Genomic DNA, 24,877 nt, shown 5'->3' with positions numbered 1-24,877 from the left:
TCACCTGGACACAGAAAACTGGTCATTATCATCATCAAATCCTGGACACTGAGGTCTGACCATTCTCCTTCCAAGTACCATCCTCCCAGACTCTGAGCACTGATGATCAGCATCCTGGGAACTAACCATCAGATCCTGGCCAGCTGGACACTGACCACTTGACCATTAGTCCCCCATTGCCTTGACATTGCATGACCATCCAGTCTCAGTGTAATTAAATCAACATGAACCCAGTTGCTGGTTTGCACTATTTTGTATTTATATTTTGAACGTGATGTCTGAAGCATGTGTTTTCATTGCCCCCAAAGTAACAAGAAAATCCAGTGAATTGGGAATTAACTTGGCAGACTACCTCTAAGTCTGAGTCTGTTCAGTGATTGCAAGTTGATAAAATGACACCTTAATGTGTATATGTATTTTTCTCCATGTTTAGCACGGCTGTAAACATAGATAAGAGAGATTGAACCGGTCCCTGCCCCGGGTTGGGTATGATAATGTGCACGGCGTCTTTAAATAGGGGGAGGGAGCAGAAGCGATGATGTAGTTTGGAGCTGAGCTGGTAGCAGAGAGGCGGTCAGTTTGGTATGAGGTACAAGCCTATTTCGCTGAGCCCTCTTGTCGGCGTTTTTCATAAGGAGGACGATTAGATTTACACGTTTTGCAAATGCATTAGGAATGGGAAGTGGTTCTGATTTTGAAATGCGTATCAGCTTGTTTATGGAGTAATGTTATGAGGTGGATTTCCCCAGGACTTTTAGTAGCAGCGTATATGCTTCCTGGTGTGCTCACCTGAGATTTGAACCAGAGTGTGGACGCCGGGATTGTATTTTGTGGCTTCGTTCTCTACCTGAATTCGAGTTATTTTTAACCCTTCTCTAGATATCGACCTCCAGTAATGACAGGCGGCAATGCGGCCGTGGCTTGTTGCTCCCTCTTGGTCTGGGCTATCGCGTGTATTGTAGCTGCGCCCCAGATGACGGCTGAATCATATCGTGTTGGAACCGCTGTAGGAAAAAGTGAACCTCGCTCTTCCAAGAGCGCTCTTAACGGCAATGAAAGTGCATTTAATCTGCTGCTTATAGGAGGGACCAGTGCTGTTGTGGAGGTACTTTGTAACATATAATACAGAAAACCTAATGCAATATACAGAATGTGAAGCTACATGTTGAAGGAACCGTACTTTTTTGACTCTGAACATACAGAAAAGAGCTTTTTGTGCTTAAGTTTACTGCAACTAAGTAGGGTATTTTTATGATGTATGGATATCTCTAATTAGCTTTTTGTCACAATTGCTGCTGAAGTGAACCTAATTCAAGTTGCTCAGGACTTCTGTTGTGGTTAGTGCAATGCATGCAGTTTGCCAAGTCCAGGAAACCACTGATCCCTTGTTTCGATCTTGGCCAAGCATCTCCCGTGGTATTTTTAAAAAAATTCTTGGAGTGTTGCTGAGCAAATAAACTTGGAGTGTCTGTTCGTACTTCCTTGAAAGTGAAGTCGCATGTAGACAGGATGGTGAAGGTGTTTGGTATATCTTGCACTGGTCAGTGCATTGAGTAAAGGAATTGGCAGGTGATGTTGGGGCTGTGCAGGATATTTGGTTAGGCCTCTTTTGGAATACTGCGTGCAGTTTTGGTCTCTCTGCTATAGGCAAGATGTTCTGAAACTTGAAAGGGTTTTTTTAAAAAAAAATTAACAAGGATGTTGCTGGGGTTTGAGCGATAAAGAGGCTGAATATGCTGGGGCTAATTTTCCTGGAGTGTTGCAGGCTGAGGGGTGACCTTTTTATAAAATCATGAGGGGTAAGGTAAATAGATACCAAAAGTGTTTACCCTGGGGTGGGGGTGTCCAAAACTAGAAGGCATATATTTAAAAGGGACCTAAGGGGTAACTCCTCTGAGGGTGGTGCATGTGTGAAATGAGCTGCTGGTGGAAGTGGGTTACAACATTAGAAGGCATCTGGATGGGTACATGAATATGAAGGATTAGTGGGAGACGGGACTGGATTAATCTTAGAATATCTGGTCGGCATGGATGAGTTGGATCAGAGGGTCTGTTTCTGTGCTGTACAAATCTGACTTCTGATTTCCACTTTTCCCTTGGCTTCCCTTCTCTCTTTCCTCCTTCCCCACCCCCACTCCCTGTAAAATAGATCCTTGGCTTGACATCTATATGTTGTCCTCATGGGAATGTGATTGGAAGAAGTAGTATGGTTTCTGACTTGGTGCAGAAATAATTTGGTTAAATTTTTATTTTCAACCAGTCCAGAACTGGTTTGAGGCATTTTGCAGTAATGGCATAATACCTGCAATTAAACCTAGGTTTAAAAAGTTCAGTACTTGGGCCACTGCCAAAGAATTAGTGAAAGCAAACTTGCGTTATTTAGATGGTGGCTCGTCAGACTTTTAAACTTTGTTTCCTAACTTGCATGTTTTTTTTTTTGCTCCAGCTTAATCTAACGTTCACATTATAATATAGTTTATTGAATATAAATTGATTTTGCTTTTTATATTCAATAAGCAAATGAATAATAATTTATTCTAAGTTGACTGATTTCAGTTTTAGGTAAGAATACTACATTTTAATCATGTCTTGGTTCTCCCCATCCTCATTAAAGGGTAGCAATTTTTTTGAGCCCCAGATTGCTGAGTGCTAAAGGTGTTCAGTTATACAACTTTTGTAACCTTCAGGATGACTTTAAGTGTTTTAGTTAAAAGTCACACAACATCAGGTTATAGTCCAACAGGTTTATTTGAAAGTACAATCTGAGTGCTGCTCTTTCAGGTAGCTAGCAGCACCCTGAAAGCTTGTACTTTCAAAAACCTGTTGGGCTATAACCTGGTGTTGTGATTTTTTTTTTAAACTTTGTCCACCCCAATCCAACACTGGCACTTCCACATCATTAACATTTTTAGGCTGACATGGTGGCACGGTGATTAGCACTGCCTCTTCACAGCACCAGGGACTTGGGTTTGATTCCAGTCTTGTATGGAGTTTGCACAGTCGTCATTTTCCCCTGCATGCGATTCTTCCTGCCTGCACAGAGGTGGGCAGGCTAAGAGGATTGGCCATGTATTGCTCTAGTGTCTAGGGATGTGTAGGCTGTGGATTAGCCATAGGTTTTTTAAAACATTGTGTGGGGATGGATCCAGGTGGGATTCTTTTCAGAGGGTCGTACCAGATTCAGTGAGCTGAATGGCCTCTTTCCAAGCTGTAGGGGTTCTGAGCCAAAGTACTTTCATAATTGAAATGTATGACCACTCATGTAAAGCAGGAAGTGCAGCCACAAATAGCCTGCATGTAGCAGTCGGTCATGTGGTTTCAAGCTAGTCCTTGGCTTATTAGCATATTCTGCTCCTGAAGCAACACTGTTCTTGAAGGAATAAAACAATTAGACTTGCTCCTATTTGGCCAAAATGCTGTTTAATAGTGTTGCCCTAATTGCCATCTGGATTATGTACATATTGCTTTTGGAGTGGAACATGAAACAAAATGTTCGGACTTGGATGAGAAAGTTATTACTGAGCTAAGACTGACAGTTTAAGGTTTTAAAAACCTCCAACCTTAGTAGAACACTGCAAGTACTTGCCCTTAATGTCACTTTTTTAAAAAAGTGACAATAATTGTTTTAATGGCCTTGCCACTAGATGTTTGTCCTATCACTTTTAGGAATGAATCTTTTGACATCATCCAAGCAGGATGTAGATAAAAATCATGTGAATTAAAGCATGAATGGAAAATACAACCAATACTAAAATGCTGGGCAATATAAGGAAAGTTAACTTGTTACTCTGTCCCCTTTTTAGAATAACAAGAGAATTAGAAATTTTAAGTGGAAGTGGAAGGGGTGGGGAAGTGTGAATTTTCTTTTTACAAAAAGTAGAAGTGATTGGATAGAAGATGGGAGATTACATGACTAGTTGCTGGCTAAGGGAGCAGTACTGAGATGAGAAAAGAGCCCAGAGTTGAGGATGTGAGAATGGCAAATGATGAACAGCTATTGCCCAGAGCAAAAGAGTATCAAGACCGGGGTTACAGGGAGTCTGGAAGTTTGTGAAGTGCCTCACCGATTAAAGGATTGTGGTTCCTCGAGTTTAACTTTAGTCTTTGGAACAATGTAAGAGGCCAGCCGTAGGATCTCTGCATCAGACCAAAGTGAAACATCAAAATAACCAGCTTAGGCAATGAAACATGTAACTATTAGGTTCTGCTATTTAATAATTGTGGCTGATTGTTCAACTCAGTACCCTGTTCTCACGTTCTCTGTGCTAAAACGCTCAAAGGATTATGTTTAACTTTTGAATAGTCATTATTTTGACTTTTAACAGCTTCCGCATTCAGCTGGGAGAAGAAATGAAATGTCTCCCCATTTGTTATAAAATGACCTACCCCCCCCTCTCCCAGTTCTAGACTCCATGGTCATCAGGAATATTCTTCCTGTGTTTACCTTGCTGCGAATTTCATAGGTTTCTGATTCTCTCCAACCACATACTTTCACCCTCCTTTTCCACACCCCCCACAACTCCAGTGAATATAATCTTAACCAAGCTGTTCATTCTTTTTTCAAAAAAAACCAGCCCTGCCATACCATGAATCTTTCTGGTAAATGATTGATTGTTGTACTATGAGAAAGTGAGGACTGCAGATGCTGGAGTACCAGAGTTGAAAAATGTGGTGCTGGAAAAACACAGCAGGCCAGGCATCATCCGAGGAGCAGGAGAATCGACGTTTCGGGCATAAGCCCTTCAGGATTGTTGTACTATCTCAACCTGAACATCTGTCGTCAGAAAACTAAACTCTGCATGATACTCCCAGATATGATTTCATTAAGGCCCTGTACAGTTGCAGCATAACATCCCTGTTCCTGCACTTCAAATCCTTTCGCTATGAAGGCCAACATAGCATTTGCTGTTGCATCTGTATGCTTGCTTTCAGCAAATGGTGTACCTCCCCTTTTCTCAATCTATCACCGCTCCTAATAATCTGCTTTCCTGTCTAGTTAAGTATCCTTTCATCTAGAATGTGTTTAAGTTGACAAATGAGGTTACAAGTGATATATTTTCTGCAGTTGCATGAAAAAGTGCTATGTTCACAGAACTGTTTATTTGGATTGCTGAAATGAGAAGTCCATTTGGAAATGGTGTTGGTTGAGCGATCAAATAAAAGATTGTGGGAGGTGAGGATGAGGAGAATGCTATTATCCATCTGCAGACAGCAGATGAGACGTTCCATTGGAAATGGAGCAAGCATGGTGTGAGCAATCTTTTTTTTTAAACAAAGTGATTGATCTTAAATACTAGTATGGTAAACATTTGTCAGATTTTCTCAACAGAAAGTAAGGGTTGAGGAGTGCAATGAAGGAAGATGTGGGAAGCACTAAGCTTCTATTGAATATATGGTTGTTTGACAATCCCCAGAAATGAAGATATTGAAGGCAGAGTCAGTTATGACATGAAGGGTAGAGATTGAAGGAAAGGTAATCTAAGCTTTCAGGCAAGTGTAGAGAATGACACTGAACCATCAACTGGAAAGTGAGTTATGGGAGGGGTAATCTCTTCCAAATGTACCCTGCCTGCTTTTGTGGTAGATTATTATAATATTTATTGAACTTCTTTTAATGAGAACTATACAATTTCCACTTAATGAAGCAATGACCAGCCATGGTGGAATTAGTGTAGAAACTGGAGACCATCCAAGTAATGGAGAACCTTGCAAAAGTCAAGTGCTTAAAGCAACTGATGGGTGTGCTGTTTAAACTGGAAGTGACTAGTTGCTCCTGGCAGAACTCTAAAGCTGTATATTGTCATTACTCTGCTTCTCGCTCTAAAGTCCTGTTTCGAAATGTTTGTAATCAAAAGTCAGTTTTAAATAAGTTGATCAAATGTTAGTTGGCTATTTTCCAGAAGTTGTATAGGCTGAATCAGTAGTGATTGCTACTTAAGATGGAGCTGACTTCTTCTTTAGTGGCTGAAACACACCAGCAACATTTTCTTAAAGAACTGCGGATGCTGGAAGTCTGAAACACAAGCAGAAGTTGCTGGAGAGACTCTGCTGGGCTGACAGCATCTGTGGAGTGAAAGCAGAATGTGTTTTTGATCCAGGGGTCAAAACATTAACTCTGCTTTCTCTCCACAGTTGCTGTTAGACCTAATAAGATTTATTGGCAACATTTTAAAACTACCTTTTTTTTTGCCATTGATCTATTATAACTTGCAAAAATCTTAACTGAAATCTGCTTTCCCACCTTGGCCATTAACATTAAGACTAACATCTAATTGCTTATGGACACTAACAGGATTCCGAGACCTGAAAGATTACTATGGGGGAAAACAAATACTGGAATGGGTTTTGTTATATTGTAAACTGAATGTGAGCCAAGCAACTCGTTTCTTCTTTCTTTTCTCATTTTCTAGTGTCATAGTGTGCTGCAGCTGAATGGATCCCAGTGGTGTTCATTTGTGAAAACAACAGAAGACTGCAAACTGGACAGTGGCTTTATTGACTACCTCCAGGGGGCCATCTGTGGGTTTCGCCACAACCTGCTACCATTGGCTGTTTTTTTGTATGTAAGTTTTCTTAAACCACTAAAAAAATCTGCATTTAACGTCATGCTAAATCTAAAGCCAGAAAAGGGCACCAAGAGTTGTGTATTTACAGCAAACATAATGCAGCTGAAAACCAGATGAACTATTACTGCCTGCTTTAAAGTCATGTGGTTCTGACCATTTGATCATCAGGAAACTAAATCAGTAACTTATAGTCTGACAGTTGCTAATATCTGGTACATTGGCCTTCACATTTAAAAGTGAATTTTATATTAAATATTAAAGTCTGTTAGAGATTTGATTTCTGGCAACTTGAGTTACAATCCTGTTTATCATCTTGCCCTGTTTTGAGAACCAGTAGTGCATCATTTTAATGACCCAATTATTGCCATTACTTTGGTTAGATCAGAGACAGCCAAGTAGTTTGAAGAAATGCTGTAATTGCCTCTTAGATGTTTCATCTGATCTCAGTGTAACCATCACTTTTTTTTCTCTGGAGTGTAAGGGACTCCACCACTGACAGCCTCCTCCCTTCTTCCCCCCCCCCCCCCCCCCCACCCCCACGCAGTGTTTTCCGCTAGATTCAGATTCATTGTTTTCCTGCATATAATATTATCAGATTATTCAAAGCTCTGTCATAGAGTCATAGAGATGTATAGCATGGAAGTAGACGCATCGGTCCAACCTATCCACGCTGACCAGATATCCCAACCCAATCTAGTCCCACCTGCCAGCATCTGGCCCATATACCTCAACCTTTCCAGGCGAGAACGAACCCTGGATGAAAGTGTTAGATACAAACGTGAGTTTAGATGGAATAAAGCAGTAGGAATTTGTTTTTTTTTTCTGCAGATGCCACTTCATATTAGGTGAATTGTGTACAACAAACTTTCCTCTGGTGCCATTACCATCTGTAGATAAGCTGGCACTATTCACTATCTTTTCAAGTACCTCTTTGTAAGGAGTGTTTGCTGCTGATAGATTTTATGGACTGTATGTAGGAATTCAATTTCTTTTTCCAGTTTTCTTGCGCTTACAATGGAAGAAATGCTTTTGTAGGAATTGTACCTCTCTGGCTGTGTTGTTGCTCAGTACAACTCCATTCTCTGACTTAGCCTCAGTATCTCTTTTGGTTTTTTTTTCCCTTTTTTTTTGAGACCAGAATGTATCTACTTTGGGCTGTTAAATATTTAATGAGTCTACTTTCCTCCACTCTGAGGAAGTGCAAAGACATTTGACGCTTCATTCTCCTCATTTCCATCATTCATTCAAAGACTTTTTTTGTTTGTTTTTTTTTATTTTGGAAGTTTGGTGTTCAATTCTAGTCTTTTCCACAATTGGAAATGACCCTTCAACACTCACCCTGTTCAGTCACTCAGCATCTTGTTTCAATGATATTATCTTTCATTCTTAACTCCTAGATACAGCTCTGACAATAAAGTGTTTAAACTAATTTGTTGATATACTATAAAGTGAGGGAAGAGACGATAATGGGGGAGAGGGAAAATGTAAGAAATCTGTAGAATGAATTGTGTTTTGGGGCATGGATTTAAGTTTCTGGAAAACTGACTTGTCAGATTATCAGCTTTTAAATGGTGAATGCATTTCATTGGGGGGGGGAAAAAAATTACTCAATTGAAGTATTGTACCAATTGACCAAAAATGTTGCTTTTACAGGCTATTTGGTTGTTCTATCTATTTGCATTTCTTGGGACAACAGCTGAATTATTGTAAGTATATTTTTGCTTTCGTGTTCAATTGTAACTCTTAATAGTTATAAAGTCTTTACTCCTGTTGCTGGGGTTTTCAAAACAATGAAGGATTAGTTTTGTCATCTTGATTTGCAGAAAAGTGTAAAAATATAACTGGATCTTAGTGCAACAGCATTCCTCCACACGTTTATGATAAATACAGCATTTCAAATTCTCTTCATAGTAATTGCATACTCAGAGGTTGGTAAATATTGCTGCCTCAAGTGTGAATATTTGGTCTGCCACCCTGGACCTGGGGTGAAGTTAGTGTTGGACAATAATTTCTTGTGCTCCATTGTTAAACTGTAGGATAGAAATCTCTGCTGCAATATCTAAGGGATACAGCAAGTGTTCACGTTTACCTTCAAAATTCTCTTCCTCACTTTGGTACATTTTCTGTGACAGTGTGCCATGCTGTTATGATTCTCTACATGGTGTCTTGTACTTCTATTTTCCACAAACCATTTTATCCCCCCTCTGTTTTTGGAATGTCATGTATGTCAGTCAAACCTGTGAAGGACTGCACTTGTAGCAATCTCATTGTACTGTTCGAGAGCCGGCACATGGACCAATCACCTGCCTCTCTTTCATACCCTTGTTTAAGTCTTTACAATGAAAAATAACACCCAAAAAAAAAAGTATTTTAAACAATTGGGAGTCTGTCCATATACCATCAACTTCACTCAAGGTGTTCTTTAAGTAATCAATCTGTATTTCAGATGGTGGTAAATGTGAATTAATACAATATATGGTTACTGATTTTGAATATTAGTGTGAACTAACTTTCAATATTCTCAATATTACAGCTGTTAATTAACTAAATGTTGTTGTCTTAAATTTTAGTTTTTGTCCTAATCTGGCAGCCATTGCTGCAAGTTTAAAATTATCGCATAATGTGGCAGTATCCTTTTTCTAACATCTGTAAGTACTTGGATTCATTCACCAATTTAACTAAATGGTAACTTCTGAACACTGCTATTTTATTCATGTTTTGTCCTAGTATGTTCAATTGATCGCATTTGGCAAACTTCAAAGAATTTATTCAAAGTTGTCCTTGCACTTTAGAACTGTGGCTCTGTAAAGATGAAGTAATTTTAATATTTGCTATTGAGGAAAGCAAATGTGCTTTAGTTTAAAAAGCGTTCTTGTAAAATCATCTGATTTTTTTTTTCTATGTTGAAAAAGATTGTGCTTGCAAGGCCATTTGGAGTTGTGCTGTATCTGTCCTTGTATGCTGCTAGTTCACTTCTGATTTTAGATTTGAAGCAGCTATCTCCTAATGGGCCTCTCACTCTTAGCTTCTAGTAATTATATTGTAAGTTTTTAATAAAACTTGCATAATTGAATATTAGAATGCATTGACAAGTTTAGTCTCCATGTCACAGTAACTGCCGAGTTCAAGCTCTGGATTAATGTTGTCGTCTTGAACCCCTGTACCACTCTACAGGAAAATTATCTCGTTTATTAACATCAAGCATATTTTGTGTTGGAACACTTGCTGAGCAGTTATTTGAACATCTGTGTTCATGATCAAGGGTTTATAATGCTAACTTGTATCCAACATGGTTATTTAGAAACTGAAAGAACTACCGATGCTGTAAACCTGTGACAAAAACGTAAGTTGCCTGAAAAATTGCACAGTTCTGGTAGCATCTGTGAAGAGCAATTGAAGATAACATTTCTGGTCCGGTGACTTAAACCAAACATAGCGATGGTGATGGAAACAAAATTTACCAAAATAAAATGTAAATTAGCAGTTTCCTGCACACCAATAAAACCTAGGTCTATTGTTTATTTACTTGACATTAAGCTGTGGCTAAGTGGGAGTTTTTCCTTTCAATCTACAATAATGAGGAAATCAATGTTTGTTCAGTAGCAAACTGCATCACTAGCCCCTGCCATGACTGCTTGACTGTAATGAACCACTAACTTGCTCACTGTGTGTTCGGCTCCAGAATGTGTGTTCCATATACGACCAAGTTTGTTTTTTCTATTTTTATTTTAGTTTTCCATCTGCATGATCACCTTTTTCACCTTATTTGCTTTACATTCTAGTTGCCACCATTATCTGATATTTGCTTGTACAGTAGCACCTCGACATACAAACGACCCCATTCACGAACAAATCAGTTTACGAACAGGATTGTACGTATCTTTTTTGTACATACAGAACAAAGTTCTTTTATTTTTGCATTTTCTCAATGAGTTCTGTATCAAATGACCATATAAATGTCTTTTTAAAATTGTGTACATACAGTTTGGGGACGTGGGGGATTGTCCATTGCAATTGATTCTGTTTGACTTTTTTCCTTGATTGGATTTTATTCATGGTGTGACTTTTCTTGCTCTGGGTAATGGAGCCCCTGATGTATTCAGTGCAATAGCAGCCTTTTCTGATCCAAGAACAGCAAACCTGGCAATTGGAGCTTTGTTTGGTAAGTTGTTGTTAATTAATCTTGTGGTAATTTTAATTTAGTGCTGAATCGTTTAAGTCCTAAAGGTGATAGTGCTTGATAACTGACTTATGTAGTGGTACAATTGGCTTGGCTTCCCTCTTATTTTGGAAGTGTGCCACATGGGCACCTGGCACAATGTAACCCTCCTACTGGCAGTATTTAAAGCTTGAGCCTCGACTAAAAGTTTGGAAACACCAATTAATGGCACTGCTAGATTCTTCAATTTCTTGCTGTAGACTTCAAGATTCCATTATTTGTGCTAATGGGTTTTAATACTAATGGTTTTGCATCATGATCAATGGTGATCATGTAGCCACCCTCAAACCCATGAGGTTCACTAATGTCCCTCGGGGAAGGAACTCTGCCTGGTCTGGTTGACATGATTCTAGATCAGAGCTGAAAATGTGTTGCTGGAAAAGTGCAGCAGGTCAGGCAGCATCCAAGGAACAGGAGAATCGACGTTTCGGGCATAAGCCCTTCTTCGAGATCAAACAATATGCTTGACTCATGTCCTCTAGACTAGTCAATTAAGTCAAATGTAATGACCCTTGCCTGTGGTTTTGATCTCATGTTCTTGAATCTCCATGATTACGTGAAATGCAATGGCACAGCAGCAGGATGTTATTGGCATCTTGAGCCCAACCTAAGATTTTTATTAGTCCAATCTTATTATCTGATTGGTCAGGGAAATGGGATAGGAACTATTTCAATGTAATAGATATTGATTGGAGATTAAATCATTGCCTGGTTACCATTGAACTACAGTTTCTTTTGAAGTACCTGGAGATAGTTTAAACTATGTTCTTGCTTTTCAGATTGAGTTAAGGTGGCCCAGGTCACCTAAATGAAGTTCTGCAAATCTACCTTTTTTTTTCAGGTGCTGGCATTTTTGTGACCACTGTTGTTGCTGGTGGTGTTGCCCTTGCAAGTCCATTTATAGTTGCATCAAGGCCCTTTCTTCGAGATGTGATATTCTACATGGCTGCAGTCTTCTGGACCTTTCTAATCCTCTATTTTGGGAGCATTGATTTGGGACAAGCACTTGGTGAGGAAGATTTTGGTGGAGGGTAAATTCTACCAATTTTAGTTTGACTACTTGATTGATCAAATTACTGCAAGACCTTTTTTGAATTGAATGTAAACTTGCTGGACTATGTCATGAAATTAATTTCTATTAACTTTTTTCTCTAGGTTACTTGGCACTGTATGCAGTATATGTATTAACAGTAATCATAAGCAGCCTAATTTACCAAAAGTGCAAAAACCAGGAACATGCTTCCCTTTATACATGTCAGTCTGAATGTAAGTGAACTGAATTGCTTAACCAGCTAATAGATCACATTGTTCAAAGATTCAAATCATTGCAGTTGATGGTCCAATGTCTCTACCCACAGTTTATGTTGCATCATTGAAAAGAACCTTTTTTCCCTTCCCACATTAAGTTTAGAGTATTCGTATTCCCTCTTCTGATGAACACTACATCGCGCTCTTGCACTCGACCCCACTGGCGTACTATAGGCAGATTTGGGCACTACACCTTTTTACGAAGTATATGTTGGCCTTTGCAGGGATATAGTTTAGGCTTGTAAGAATGATACTGGGCTTCAAAGGTTAAGTTTGAGTTGAGATTATACAAACTAGGCATGTTGAGGTTAAGCAGTGATCTGATTTGAAATATTCGGGGTATTAACAGGAAAATACCTGGGAGCTATAGTTATTGTTTCTACTAGCTGGGGATTGTAGAACTAAAAGGCCTAGCCTAAGAATTTAGGCCAGATTCAACATGTGATGTTAGGAAGCATTTCTGTACAAAGTGGTAGATATTTGGAACTCGCTCCAAATGACCATGGATGCAGGATTAGTTGCTAAACTTGTCTATCTCTGCTTTTAATTTTTAGACAAATAGTATTATGGATATGGGCCAAAGGCAGATAATTGGCATCAGGCCACAGATCAGCCGTGATATCACTGAATGATCGGATAGGCTTGCTCAAAATGTTATTCACTTAACTGCTGACATTTTTGGGGTTTGGTTTTGTAACTTCATGCCATGCATTTTTTAAAAAAGTCTAAATTTTCTGCTTTACTAATTGCATTTTTGAGGCCGTCACAACACCCCTATTATGAGGCAGGGTGACGGGAGTTTGACCTTATAACTCTGTTTAATCACTATCTGTATGATTTTTTTTTTTTAGTCTGTGACGTAGAGGATACAAATCCATCCTGCATCAGGACACGTTACTATGAAGATGGTGAACATTTCTTTTATTGTAACAATGTAATGTTCATGATGTGTGGAAGCATTTCACAGCTTCTAACTGTCCATCCTGTTTGAAATTTGCTTTCAAGTTGGCAATTACAATTTACCACTAGGTTGAGGATTCTCCTTACTAATCCACCAACTTAAACCCTTCACCTAATGCACTGCAAGATTAGCTGTTCATTGATTAAAATTACAGTAGTTATATCCAAACTTGTGGTATTTCATGCAACCTGTATTTTAGAGGTTTAAAATTCATGTTAATTCCTCAATTGATTCCCTTGAAGTGTAAGACTTTATCTTTTTTTTAAAGCAAGTGAGTATCAACCTTTGATTAGAACGGAAGAATCAAAATCTACAAAATCCATTTTGTTGGACTCTCTCAACCCCATTGACTTTCAGGAATGGAGAAGACGACGCTTGCCCTGGAAGATCTTCAAATGTTCGCTGGTGATTCTAACTTTTTTTTTATTTAAAAACTCCATATAGGAAGAAATGGCAGGTTTATGCATTTTTTTTTTCTTTGGCCAGTCCCAAGAAAATAATTGGAAGTGGACTTGTGCATAACTCATTTTAGATGCAGGTGAAATTCTTTTGGAGTTTAACCCTCTAAATGTTTAATTTTTTTTTCTCTCTGTAGTACTTGTGGTGTCATGTTAAGAGTTGTAACTTATTGTACACTGCCTGGAAGACTAGTAAAATGTTCAGGTCCTGCATTAGAAACTGCCTGATTATTTTCACTTCTTTCCACTCTCGCACACATTCATGTGCACATTACAATGAATCTTCCAGAACTGATCTGAGTCATCCTGTTTTCCATTAGTGGCGTGTTTCAAAATTTTGTCTCGAGATTTTCCATTTTTGTCTACTTTTTTTAGGATTCATGTGGTTAAGCTTTTTGTCTTAAACTTGGCAATCTGCCTGGATAAAGTAAATGCAAAAATTAAGCAACTAATCAACACTTAATTATGTTTTCACTGAACCACTTTGTTTTTGCTTTTTTTTTAGCTGCCAATTGAGTTTTTCCTTCTAATTTGCATACCTGTGGTGGATTTCGACCAGGAAGGCCATAACTGGAAACGCCCTTTGAACTGTTTACAAGTTGTTACTGGCTCACTTGTCTGCATCCTTGCATTTAAATCTGGCTATTGTAAGAATTTTTTTCTTTGATTCTGTTTTTCATCTGAAATGTCCAGCTTTCTAAGTAGTCCTAGATGGATTTGCCTTTTGGAATGAGGATTATTTTCAGGCTACCTGATCAACAGCAATTGGGCTGTTTTAACCCATACACTAAATCAATTGCATATCCAAGAAACAAATAGAAAGTCGCATCTGGCTGAAATGACAGTATGTTTAATCATGCAGAGGGCACTAGCCTGAGCTGGCACCAAGCAGTTGGGTTGCTGGTGAGATGATCTCCAAGACCAGGACAGCTGGGACATTTCCTTGTGGGGTAAAGATTTAGTTCCGGTTTCGTACTGGAAAGCTTTTGTACTTGTCCTGGTAGAGTTTTTCTACCTGCTGACTTGCTTCAGCTTGGCAGAGTATAATGCAGGTGACTTTTTTTTTTATTGCTTTAAGTGATTTTCCATTTCCACCCTAACTTTTTAAAAAAAAAACAAGAGGCCAAATTGCACAAATGTGTGAATTTTTTATGTGCAATGTATCTTTCATCAGCCTGAGGAAAAGTTTGCCAAGTTTATAAAATGTCCAGAAAGTTAAACTCTAACTCCATGTCCTAGCTCTCCCTTGGCCTATTTCTTGTAGTGTAATCATACTACCTGGCCATTTAGAGTTCTCCCTAAATTTGAATTACAAGTCACTTTTTAAAAAAAAATCTAAACTCTACCCTATTGATCAACTGGATAACATGGGTTTTTGCTACCTGTAGACTTAGATGATTTTTATTCAAAAGGTTATCACTTCAGATGAGAAGCCAGGAATAATATGCAATGAACATGGAGATTGCCTAACTTTAATTTGACCGTGGGCTTAACTGTATTATGAACAAATCTTGTGTCATGAGATTTGGGCAAATGAAGAAAACTGACAAATTGGCTACTTTTTTGTTTAGTGTTCCATATGGTTGGTTTTTAAGGTAAAAGAAAATATTCTTGATGTACAAAGTCAATTTAAAACAGATGTGCACATCATGAAATTTTGTTTCTTGCCAGTAAAGGTTTTTTGTTTTAGCAATGCATGAGGGGTCAGTCATCCAATAGTGCATCAAGCTATATACTTAGAATTATAATTACTAGAGTCTAGTCAGTGTACTTGAACAGTCTTTTTAAACAACAGCAGCTGTGGTACAATTGCAGCTCTAAACTGCCAGTTTGTGATTAGAGGTCTGTAGCACAAACCAATTCAAGATGCCCTGTGATTCTTGAATCTGTAAATGGTAACGACTTAAATAGAGGGACATAGAGAAAAGATGGTTAGTAGGAAAAGGCTGGAATTGGTTTCAAAAGCCATTGATATTGATTTAAGTTTGAATACTTTTGTCTGCTTGAGGCTTTTTAAGGTAGGATCAGTTAGAGTTTAAAATAATGCAATGTTTTATTTGGAAGAAGTCTTGGAAAGAATGCAAACTGATAATGGACTGAGTTTATTTTTACTGTTCAGATTTTGTTTAAAATTAACCTATTTATATACTTTGAGAGAAATTTAACTTTTAAAGTGGAAAATGAAGTCTCTTGATCAGAAAGGAGTAGCCAATCTTAATTTTCCCCTTGGTCTAACTTAAGCCAAAATTATTATTTTTTTGATGGGCACATTACTGAAGGCTTAGTTTCCAAGCAAACAGTGGTGGGGCTCACATTTTTGGATTATCCTTGAGAATTAGCCAAAGCATGGCAGATGTTTCGTAAAACTTATGAATGTACAGTCCTCTTCAATGGACTTGGTCACTGAAGTAGACTTCATTTTGCATGGGTCCAATTTCTGTTGGGTCTGTAAGTTGCTTAAACTTTCTTTCCAGGTCAATGCCACCATTGACCTTGACCCTCTAATCTGTACCCTTGTTCCCTCTCCCTCCTCTGGTATTCATGTCTTCAGCCGCTGTGACCCAAAACCCCTATTATATTTTTATCATGTGGCTTTGTTCCCTTTTATTCCTGTAATGTGATTTTTAAAAAAAAAAAATCCATTAAAGCCATGTTTCTAAACCTCCTGCCAGGAAAGTTGGCAGCTTTTTTCTAAGCCCCCAGCTATATGTGGGGCCGCAGTTAGTGTGGACTTAATTTTGTATCTCTGGCAATTTCATGGTTGTTCTAATCTTGAACGTTTCGTTTTGAATTGGTGTAAGCATTTAAAGCTGTTTGTCTTGTGACTTAACTGAAGTATTTTTTGTTTTTTGCAGATGGTTTACTGTGCATCGGTGATCAATTTCCTGTCTGGGTTCTTGTTTTGCTGATTTCCTTAATTATAGCTGCACTGATTTTCTTCACCACAAAGAATGAGGAACCACCAAAATATCACTGTGTAAGTGATTTCCTTTTTTTTTCCTCAACTTTTTTTAAACCTGGAGTTGTATTAATCACTTGATAGGTCAGTGTCTTGGACTTCAGTCCTTCATTTTAAAATTTTCCTCTATTCAAAACCAAGAACGGATGCTAGACATCAGAAACAAACAATTAGTAAAATTCAGCAGGTCTGGCAGCCTCTGGACAGAAAGCAGAGTTAACGTAACCAGTCTTGTGACCGGATTCAACTTTAACGATGCTTTCTCCCTGTAGATGCTACCAGACCTGCTGAATTTCAACAATTTTTGTTTCAGATGTCCCGAATAGTTAGTTAGTTTCTGAAAGAGCCCCTGCAATTTGACTTATCCAACTTGTTACAACACGGTGGTAAATCCTCCTGCTAATTTGAACCAAACGCACACAAGCTCACCTCACCTTGTAATCTGTTAAAGTATGAGTGACAGAACTACCCAAATTCCACTATTTAACAAAAGTATCCACTTTATTCTTTAATGCTAAAAGTGAACATTAAACAACAATTTACAACTCTAAGCCTCCTTTCTCTTAAGATTTGCCTCCCACTCTATAACAATATACTGATCCAATAAAGCCCCTATTAAATTTACAGCAATTTAATTTTCAAAGCCAGACAGTGGCTGTTGACTCTGGTGTCTATCTTCCTCTGTAGATCTCCCTGGGTTGTCATCAGCCTTCTGCTGCAAAGATGTTTCATGTGGAAAGAGTTACTTTTTTGACAGAGGTGTAAAGCAGTCTTTCAGTGGCAGTTGGTGCTCTTTCTGGCTAACTGTCCAAAATGCCTGTTTTGTTTGTTTGTATATACTGCAAACATTGGATTGTCTTGTTGGTTTGCTCAAATTCTATTGGGTTGTAGTATCTTGGGACATCATTTAAACCTGGTTAAATTTGAACTGCTCTGAAAACAACTGAGGTATCGAGGTTACAGCCAAATGTTACATCTTTCAATTTTCCAGCACACTGCTAGTCAGTCACATGTCAGTCTTGCCAGCTTTCAGCTTTCACTCTTGAAGGTACAGTACATGCCTTCAACGTAAACTCAACAATACTGCATTTAATTGGGCAAACTGGTCACTGGATGGGTTGTACTGCTTGACCACAGGAGACTGGCAGAACCCAGCTGGAAGAAAACTAACTTAAGTATAAACCAATAAAGAGCCTCCTCATTCAACTGGAAGACACTTTTTGTAGAATGATCTGCACACTGCACTATGGAGTTTAGATGTTTAATCTTGTTAGCCAACTTGAAGCTAATGGGTCAAGACTGGCATGAATACCAATTGCCTAAAAGGATAAAGATTTGTAGCAAATAACTGCCTGTCTCCTTGCTAGAGGAAGTAGTATATTTTCTCAGTTCAGAGCTGGAACCATTGCTTCTGAGAGAAGTATTAATTTGGACCCGAGGTCACAAATTTGCAAATTAAACTGTTTTTGGATGTTTACTATAACACTGAGGAAGCTGGTGAAACTGGCTGTTGAATCCCCTGACATTGTATATGCTTCAAATGTTTAGTGAGAAAATTTATAATGCTATGTTCCTCAAGATGAGGTAAGAACAGAGACTGCATATCCACATCTCTGAATAAGCTAGTAAAATAGATGAATGTTGGATTTCAAATAGAAGTCCAGGAAGTTGGACTCCTTTTTAATTCTTAGCAACCTAGCTAAAAGACTTCCTCCTTAGAATTGCACTCTGATGTAACTACTGGAGAGGGTTCATTTTATTCCCTCATGCTCTGACCAAAGGTCGGTTCTTGGCTTGTCATCTGCTTTATTCTGCACTGTTTTGTTTTTTTTCTTGACCACTTCCATCAAGACTATATTAATCCCATTTTAAGCTTGCCCAAATAACCATTTTAACTGAAATTGTTGGAGAAATTCAGCATGTAGCAAGAGAGCTGTCATTGGAGTCCGATGTCCTTTCAAAATCTTCTCTCCACAAATGCTGCCAGACCTAATTTCTCCAGCAATTTTTCTGTTAATCATTTTTTTAAACTGTTTCAAACATCAGCTAAGCCTTGAGCTTGCTTGTTGAAGACTTGACTGCCAACCTTGAGTTTCTTTTTTATTTTTTAAAAAAACTTTCAATACTTTGTGGCCACAATAATTTAAAATCTTTGATTTTATTTTGTTAAACTTTTTAATGGCTTGTATTTTGTATCCAGTATTGTATCTATAGCTCAAATTAGCAACTTCCATTTACTTCCATTTGAGTAGACTAGATACCTCCTTTTGATGCTTGTATTATTATTATTAAAATAGCAAAATCATATTTACTCTTGGTTTGCTTCTGAGCAGCTGTTTTTACTGGAATATTGCAATACTGTTAATCTGCATTAAGCTGTTTCTGTTCCTTAGTTTCAGTGGAAACACAATGAGACTAATTTGTTTTGCTGGATCTTTCCTAGTGTTTTTTTGACAGACTTTCATTGGTCTTTACTGGGTTAGTTCTGCAAGACTTGCAAATGTATCTGGAGGTGTAAATTGCAACTTGGATAATCATACACTGATATTAAATTTAATTGCTTGAAACATGTAATCTAAGTGTCTGTTATTTGCTTTCTTTTTCAGGTATTTTCTTTTATTGGGTTTCTCTTCAGTACCATCCTGATTAACACTGTAGCCACTGAGGTTGTGAATCTTTTGCGTGCCATTGGAATAATTTTTAACCTGAGTAATACTGTTCTGGGACTGACACTGTTAGCCTGGGGAAACAGTGTTGGAGGTACAGTATTTCCTTTTAGCTTCTGATAGGATCACTTTTTGAAAGTCAGCTGAGCAGGGTGTCAAGAGCATTAACTAGCTTACTGGTTGCAATAAAGATTCTTTGCACTCGGAATGGATTTATTTTAACGAATTAAAATGTCAGTGGATTAGTTGGAAGTGCCACGACAGGCGTTGGAATATGTAGTCTCATTTAGGCTTGTAAGCATCTCATGATTTGAGAGATATAGACTAGTTCTCAATAGCACTGCATCTTTCCAGCATAATATAAAAATATAACTGAGCTAACAACTCATTGGAAACAGCAAATGGGAAAACTAAGTTTGTACCAGAGTTAAATAGAGCTCCAGTGTAACAGTCTTGAATTCAGACATACTACCTTGACCACTTCTATTTTTTTGATTTAATTGCTCACTGATATTAAATATCTAACCCTGTCATGGTCAGTGTTCCATTTTTTTTTTTTCTCTTTCTGGTGTGCAGAGTTCCATGCATGGCAGTGACTTCTTCTGGAACCTTTTGAGCTGCTGTGTGGCTTGGAGGGAATGTTGGTCACAGCCATCAGAGAATTTCTCCTTTCCTATCCTTGCATAACATCTAATTTGCACAAAATCAAATAAGCTACCAGTACTTTTTGAAGGATAAATATTCATCATATGGAAAGAACATTACTTCAAAAGATTCCAATAAGTGCTGGGTAAAGAATTTACAGTAGTACCTTTTTTTTAACCTGATGAGACATAATCTGCATTATGTTTCAGTGCAGTGACATGGGAGTGCTGTTTTGTTGGATGGCTATCTTTTGAGGTAATCCCAAGAACATATTTTGCATTTTGGGTGTTTTTAAAAAAAATACACAAACTAACTGAATAAATGTGATTCTGGTATACAGTGCAATATTTTTATTTGAATTATACCTTGTCACTTGAGTATATTAGTCAATAAATGTGATATTTTTGTATCTTTGCTTCACAGCCAAGGTAAGAATTCACTTTGGAACACTGACATCATGGAAAGCTTGTATAAAGGCATGGATGGACAGAAATATGAATTGGGAGAAAGCCACTTAATCCCTTGAGTGTGGCTTTACCACACAATAACATAGCTGCTCAATTGCACATTCCTGCCTGCCCAATTACCTTTGACCCTGTTTGTTTTTACTTATGAAATACCCATCTACTTACAGCTTTTAAAAACATTCAGACTGCACATCACCTACACTTTTTTTTTTCTTGAGTTTCAAAGATGTCACTCCATTTTTCTTCAAATGGGCACTTTTTTTTGTTTTGAAACATTGACCTCTAGTGCCAGGAATGAGCAAGAGGCTGTCTACGTTGGAACTGTGGCACTTTCTTTTTGATGCCACATTAACCTTTTTTGGGTGTTACTGTCTTTCGTGTGCTGACATTTTGTTATTGATCATTGACATGACATGTTACTCTTTCTGCTTTACTATAGACATGCAGACTATGCCATTTAAAACAAACAAAAGCTTTAATGCTGAATGAAAACTTTTTAATAGATAATGACTTTATTTTAATTTTAGTCTAACAAATTTTGGTGTACAAAACTTCAGGTGTTTCAAGTAGACCCCCAAAATCACACCTATGATGGAGTGTTTAAATCTTGAATTTAGTTAATGGATTTCTAATCGTGCTGTATTTGACACTTTTGTTGATAAGAAACCTGTTCCTTTCACATTTGAACTTTCAGATTTATTCTCTGACATCACACTAGCTCGACAGGGATACCAACGTATGGCTATTGCTGCATGTTTTGGTGGAATAATATTTAGTATCCTTTAAAACAAATGCAAAGTTTCTGCTGATATTCAAATACAATTTGCAGTTGCCATTAGAATTTGTATCCTTCCTTAACTTTTATTGTAGATATGCTATTTGGCATTGGCCTAAGTTCCTTAATTCAAATGCCCTACAATAATTATGTCCTTGAGGTATGTGCCAATTCTCTTTCACTTGAACTTTTTTTTGACTATTTTTCAGTGTATAAATAAAGCTCCATATAGTCGACCTCTATATTTTATTTTTAAAAAAAACATTCATCTGAAGTGATGTGCCATATGGCAAACTAGTGTTTTATAAAATCCAATTTGTAAAAACAAATATGGAAGTGAAAATTTGCCTTTAATCTTTCAAGATGCATAGTTTCTTTGGAAGTCTCTCCCCAAAAAAAACCCCAGTTGAAGGGAACCCTGGTGGGAGGGTTGAGGTGCATGAGACTTCCCAAACTTTGAATGCAATGTTGAAGCACTGGACTGATTCCAGACTGAGGATGAATGTTTGGGAATTTGGCACTCTGACCACTTGAACAGTGCTGACAATGAAACCAATCTTTGGGTGGATGAAATTTTTCAAATGGAAGTGAAGGATTCAGGTGGATAGACACTAGTTCTTCAAATCTAGATGTAACAAAAGGATTTCAGGACAATCTAACAGATGTTCACTATTACCTTTATTTTTCTTTGGGATATTCCAGTATCCAGAACAACACAGGTTATTGTTTTTTTTTATATCAGTAAAGAGGAATCCTTGTTTTAAGTTAGCTTTTTTATCTTGGTGAACATATGTAAGAGATTAAGGTAATTTGTGGTGTGAAATTGACTAGAAAATGTACTTTGTGGTGGAGACCACTTTTTTCAAATGCTAAGGTTGGACTTTGTACAAGCAGTTTGACAATAGATGGTAGACCTTGGTGTTAACTATACCTAGAAAGCTGGTCTTCAATTTTTCTTCACGGGCTTTGTCAATGATAAATTACCAACTTTGTATCTGTCCCATGAATAATGTAGAATTAAAAACTATTGTTACAAGTGCCCTAGTTTCAAGGAGCTTTGACAAAGTTTGTAGATGACACCAAAATTGGAGGTGTAGTGGACAGCAAAGAGGGTTACCTCTAGATTACAACAGGATCTGGACCAGATGGGCCAATGAGCTAAGATGTGGCAGATGGAGTTTAATTCAGATAAATGTGAGGTGCTGCATTTTGGGAAAGCAAATCTTAGCAGGACTTATACACTTAATGGTAAGGTCCTAGCGAGTGTGGCTGAACAAGGAGACCTTGGAATACAGGTTCATAGCTCCTTGAAAGTGGAATCGCAGGTAGATAGGATAGTGAAAAAGGCATTTGGTATGCTTTCCTTTATTGGTCAGAGTATTGAGTACAGGAGTTGGGAGCTTAAAATGTGTTGCTGGAAAAGCGCAGCAGGTCAGGTAGCATCCAAGGAACAGGAGAATCGACGTTTCTGGCATAAGCCCTTCTTCAGGAAACGTCGATTCTCCTGTTCGTTGGATGCTGCCTGACCTGCTGCGCTTTTCCAGCAACACATTTTCAGCTCTGATCTCCAGCCCTCAGTTTCTCTCTACAGGAGTTGGGAGATCATGTTGTGGCTATACAAGACATTGGTTGGGCCACTGTTAGAATATTGCATGCAGTTCTGGTCTCCTTCCTATCGGAAAGATGTTGTGAAACATGAAAGGGTTCAGAAAAGATTTACAAGGATGTTGCCAGGGTTGGAGGATTTGAGCCAAAGGGAGAGGCTGAACAGGCTGGGGCTGTTTTCCCTGGAGCGTCGGAGGCTGAGGGGTGACCTTATAGAGGTTTACAAAATTGAGGGGTATGGATAGGATAAATAGACAAAGTCTTTTCCCTGGGGTCGGAGAGTCCAGAACTAGAGGGCATAGGTTTAAGGTGAGAGGGGAAAGATATGAGACCTATGGGGCAACTTTTTCACGCAGCATGTGGTACGCGTATGGAATGAGCTGCCAGAGGATGTGGTGGAGGCTGGTACAGTGGCAACATTTTAAGAGGCATTTGGATGGGTATATGAATAGGAAGGGTTTGGAGGGATATGGGCTGGGTGCTGGCAGGTCGGACTAGATTGGGTTGGGATATCTGGTCGGCATGGACAGGTTGAACCGAAGGGTCTGTTTCCATGCTGTTCATCTGACTCTAAAAGAACAAGTGATCATGGGGGGGTTGGAGGAGGAGAGAAACCAGAGATATGGAGGAATATGACTGAAGACCATGAAGGTAATGCAATACATTCATTAACCTGTGGCCTTCCTGGGGGTAATGTATCACTTATTCCTGTCTCACTTATGTTGAATTAGCAGAGTTGATATAGTCTGAAAGAATACAGACATATAAATGTACACCATCTGATTTCATTTTACAATACAAAATGGACAACACTCATTTTCAATCATATGTAGATCATGACACATGCATCAAACTAGTTTCTGTATAAATTTGTAGGGCCACCTGATGGTTTGTTTTAAGCAGTTCAAGATTCCAATAAGTGTATGAAATCTGTTTGTTCGACTAGCTCGGTGTTTGGTTTATATTGCCCTTGTGCACAACAGCTCACTGCTGGAAGAAATGACTTTCATCTGTCATTTCAGAAGCCAACATTATGACTCGTGTAGATTAAACATCTGGTAGAGTTCTCTTGCGTAAGATGACCTTTGATCCATTAATCACTCATTCCACTCTGAACTCTAAGCTTGAGTTCCACTTCAAAGTTTATCTAGCTATCTTAATTGCTATAATCCAATTTATTACATAGAATTGGTACATCTAAAGCCAGGTAACTTTAAGATTGTTAAATGATTATCAAACCTCTTTCTAAACCACACTGTGGCTTTAATACAACTGTACTTTTTAGTTATTAATTCAGATTTACTTTCTCCCAGATCAAGTGCGATGGCCTCCTGGATTGGATTCTGGTCGGATCATTAGGCTTGAGTCTTGTCATGTCATTTATATTGATCCCAGTTCAACGGTTTAAACTTGGAAAAGCATATGGTGGTATTCTGGTCTCTTTCTATGTCCTATTTATTGTAGTAGCACTACTAACTGAAGCAGGCATTATACATATTTAAAATACAGCATCTCTGGTATTTGGATTTGAAAATTAACTTCATGCACTCCATCTAAGAATGTGTTCTTAACTACAGGTTGTTAGGTGCTGGAAACCAACTTTTTGTTATACTGAACATACCATGCACATTGATTTTTGACTTCACGTGTATTAAACTCCTATTTAATTTTTCTCTTCCTAATGTCCACTTCTGAAGATGGGAATAAAGAGGATGAATGGAAAATATGAACAGTCCTCAAGTATATAAACTTGATTTATGGTTTTTTTTTTAGAACAAAGTGGAAGGTGGACAGAGTATGAAACCATTTTGTTGTAACAAACTTCATGAATTCAAAATTCCTGTCTTTGTATCACTGAGCGCACATGCCATGGCTTCAGTCCACAATGCTTCACTTATGAACCTGACCTCTTCTGACTTTCAAAAGATGGGGTTCACTTTTTTTTCTTTTTCCTCCATCCCTCCATCTTGACATACTACTGATCTAAGCTTTGTATAGTACCTTAAAGTTTCGTATTGTTTGGATAAGTAGACACATTGCACTGTTGTATAAGACTGATCTCTTTTTTTTATTTAAATAAGTTACCTCATCTGGCAGTCTATACATTATTAATGAAGGGATATTTTGTCAGTGTAAACAGCACGTGCAGGCCATTTGTGACTCTAGAAATGCATACTGTATTCAGCATTCAGTGACTATTGTACAGTAAATATTTTATTTGTGCAATAAATTTTAACTTTTAAAAATT

The 24,877-nt window shown here is 38.1% G+C and overlaps 1 protein-coding gene across 1 annotated transcript; it reads left to right on the top strand.

Annotated features, from left to right (window-relative positions):
- The first annotated feature begins 548 nt into the window (after positions 1–548).
- On the top strand, positions 549–24,877 carry slc8b1 (solute carrier family 8 member B1). The gene is made up of 16 exons (XM_088000093.1): positions 549–589; positions 880–1,105; positions 6,411–6,563; positions 8,220–8,272; positions 9,137–9,195; positions 10,624–10,728; positions 11,627–11,794; positions 11,941–12,051; positions 12,945–13,001; positions 13,323–13,459; positions 14,018–14,159; positions 16,368–16,489; positions 19,078–19,231; positions 20,944–21,024; positions 21,120–21,184; positions 23,943–24,877. The coding sequence occupies exons 1-16, from the start codon at positions 585–587 to the stop codon at positions 24,129–24,131; spliced, it is 1,827 nt and encodes a 608-aa protein (XP_087856219.1). The 5' UTR covers positions 549–584; the 3' UTR covers positions 24,132–24,877.

The sequence above is a fragment of the Chiloscyllium plagiosum genome, unplaced genomic scaffold (assembly GCF_037043375.1).
Source record: "Chiloscyllium plagiosum isolate Xiang-an unplaced genomic scaffold, Cpla_swu_hap1 HiC_scaffold_24, whole genome shotgun sequence".
Taxonomy (NCBI): Eukaryota; Metazoa; Chordata; class Chondrichthyes; order Orectolobiformes; family Hemiscylliidae; genus Chiloscyllium; species Chiloscyllium plagiosum.
This window is presented reverse-complemented; position numbering and strand designations above follow the sequence as displayed.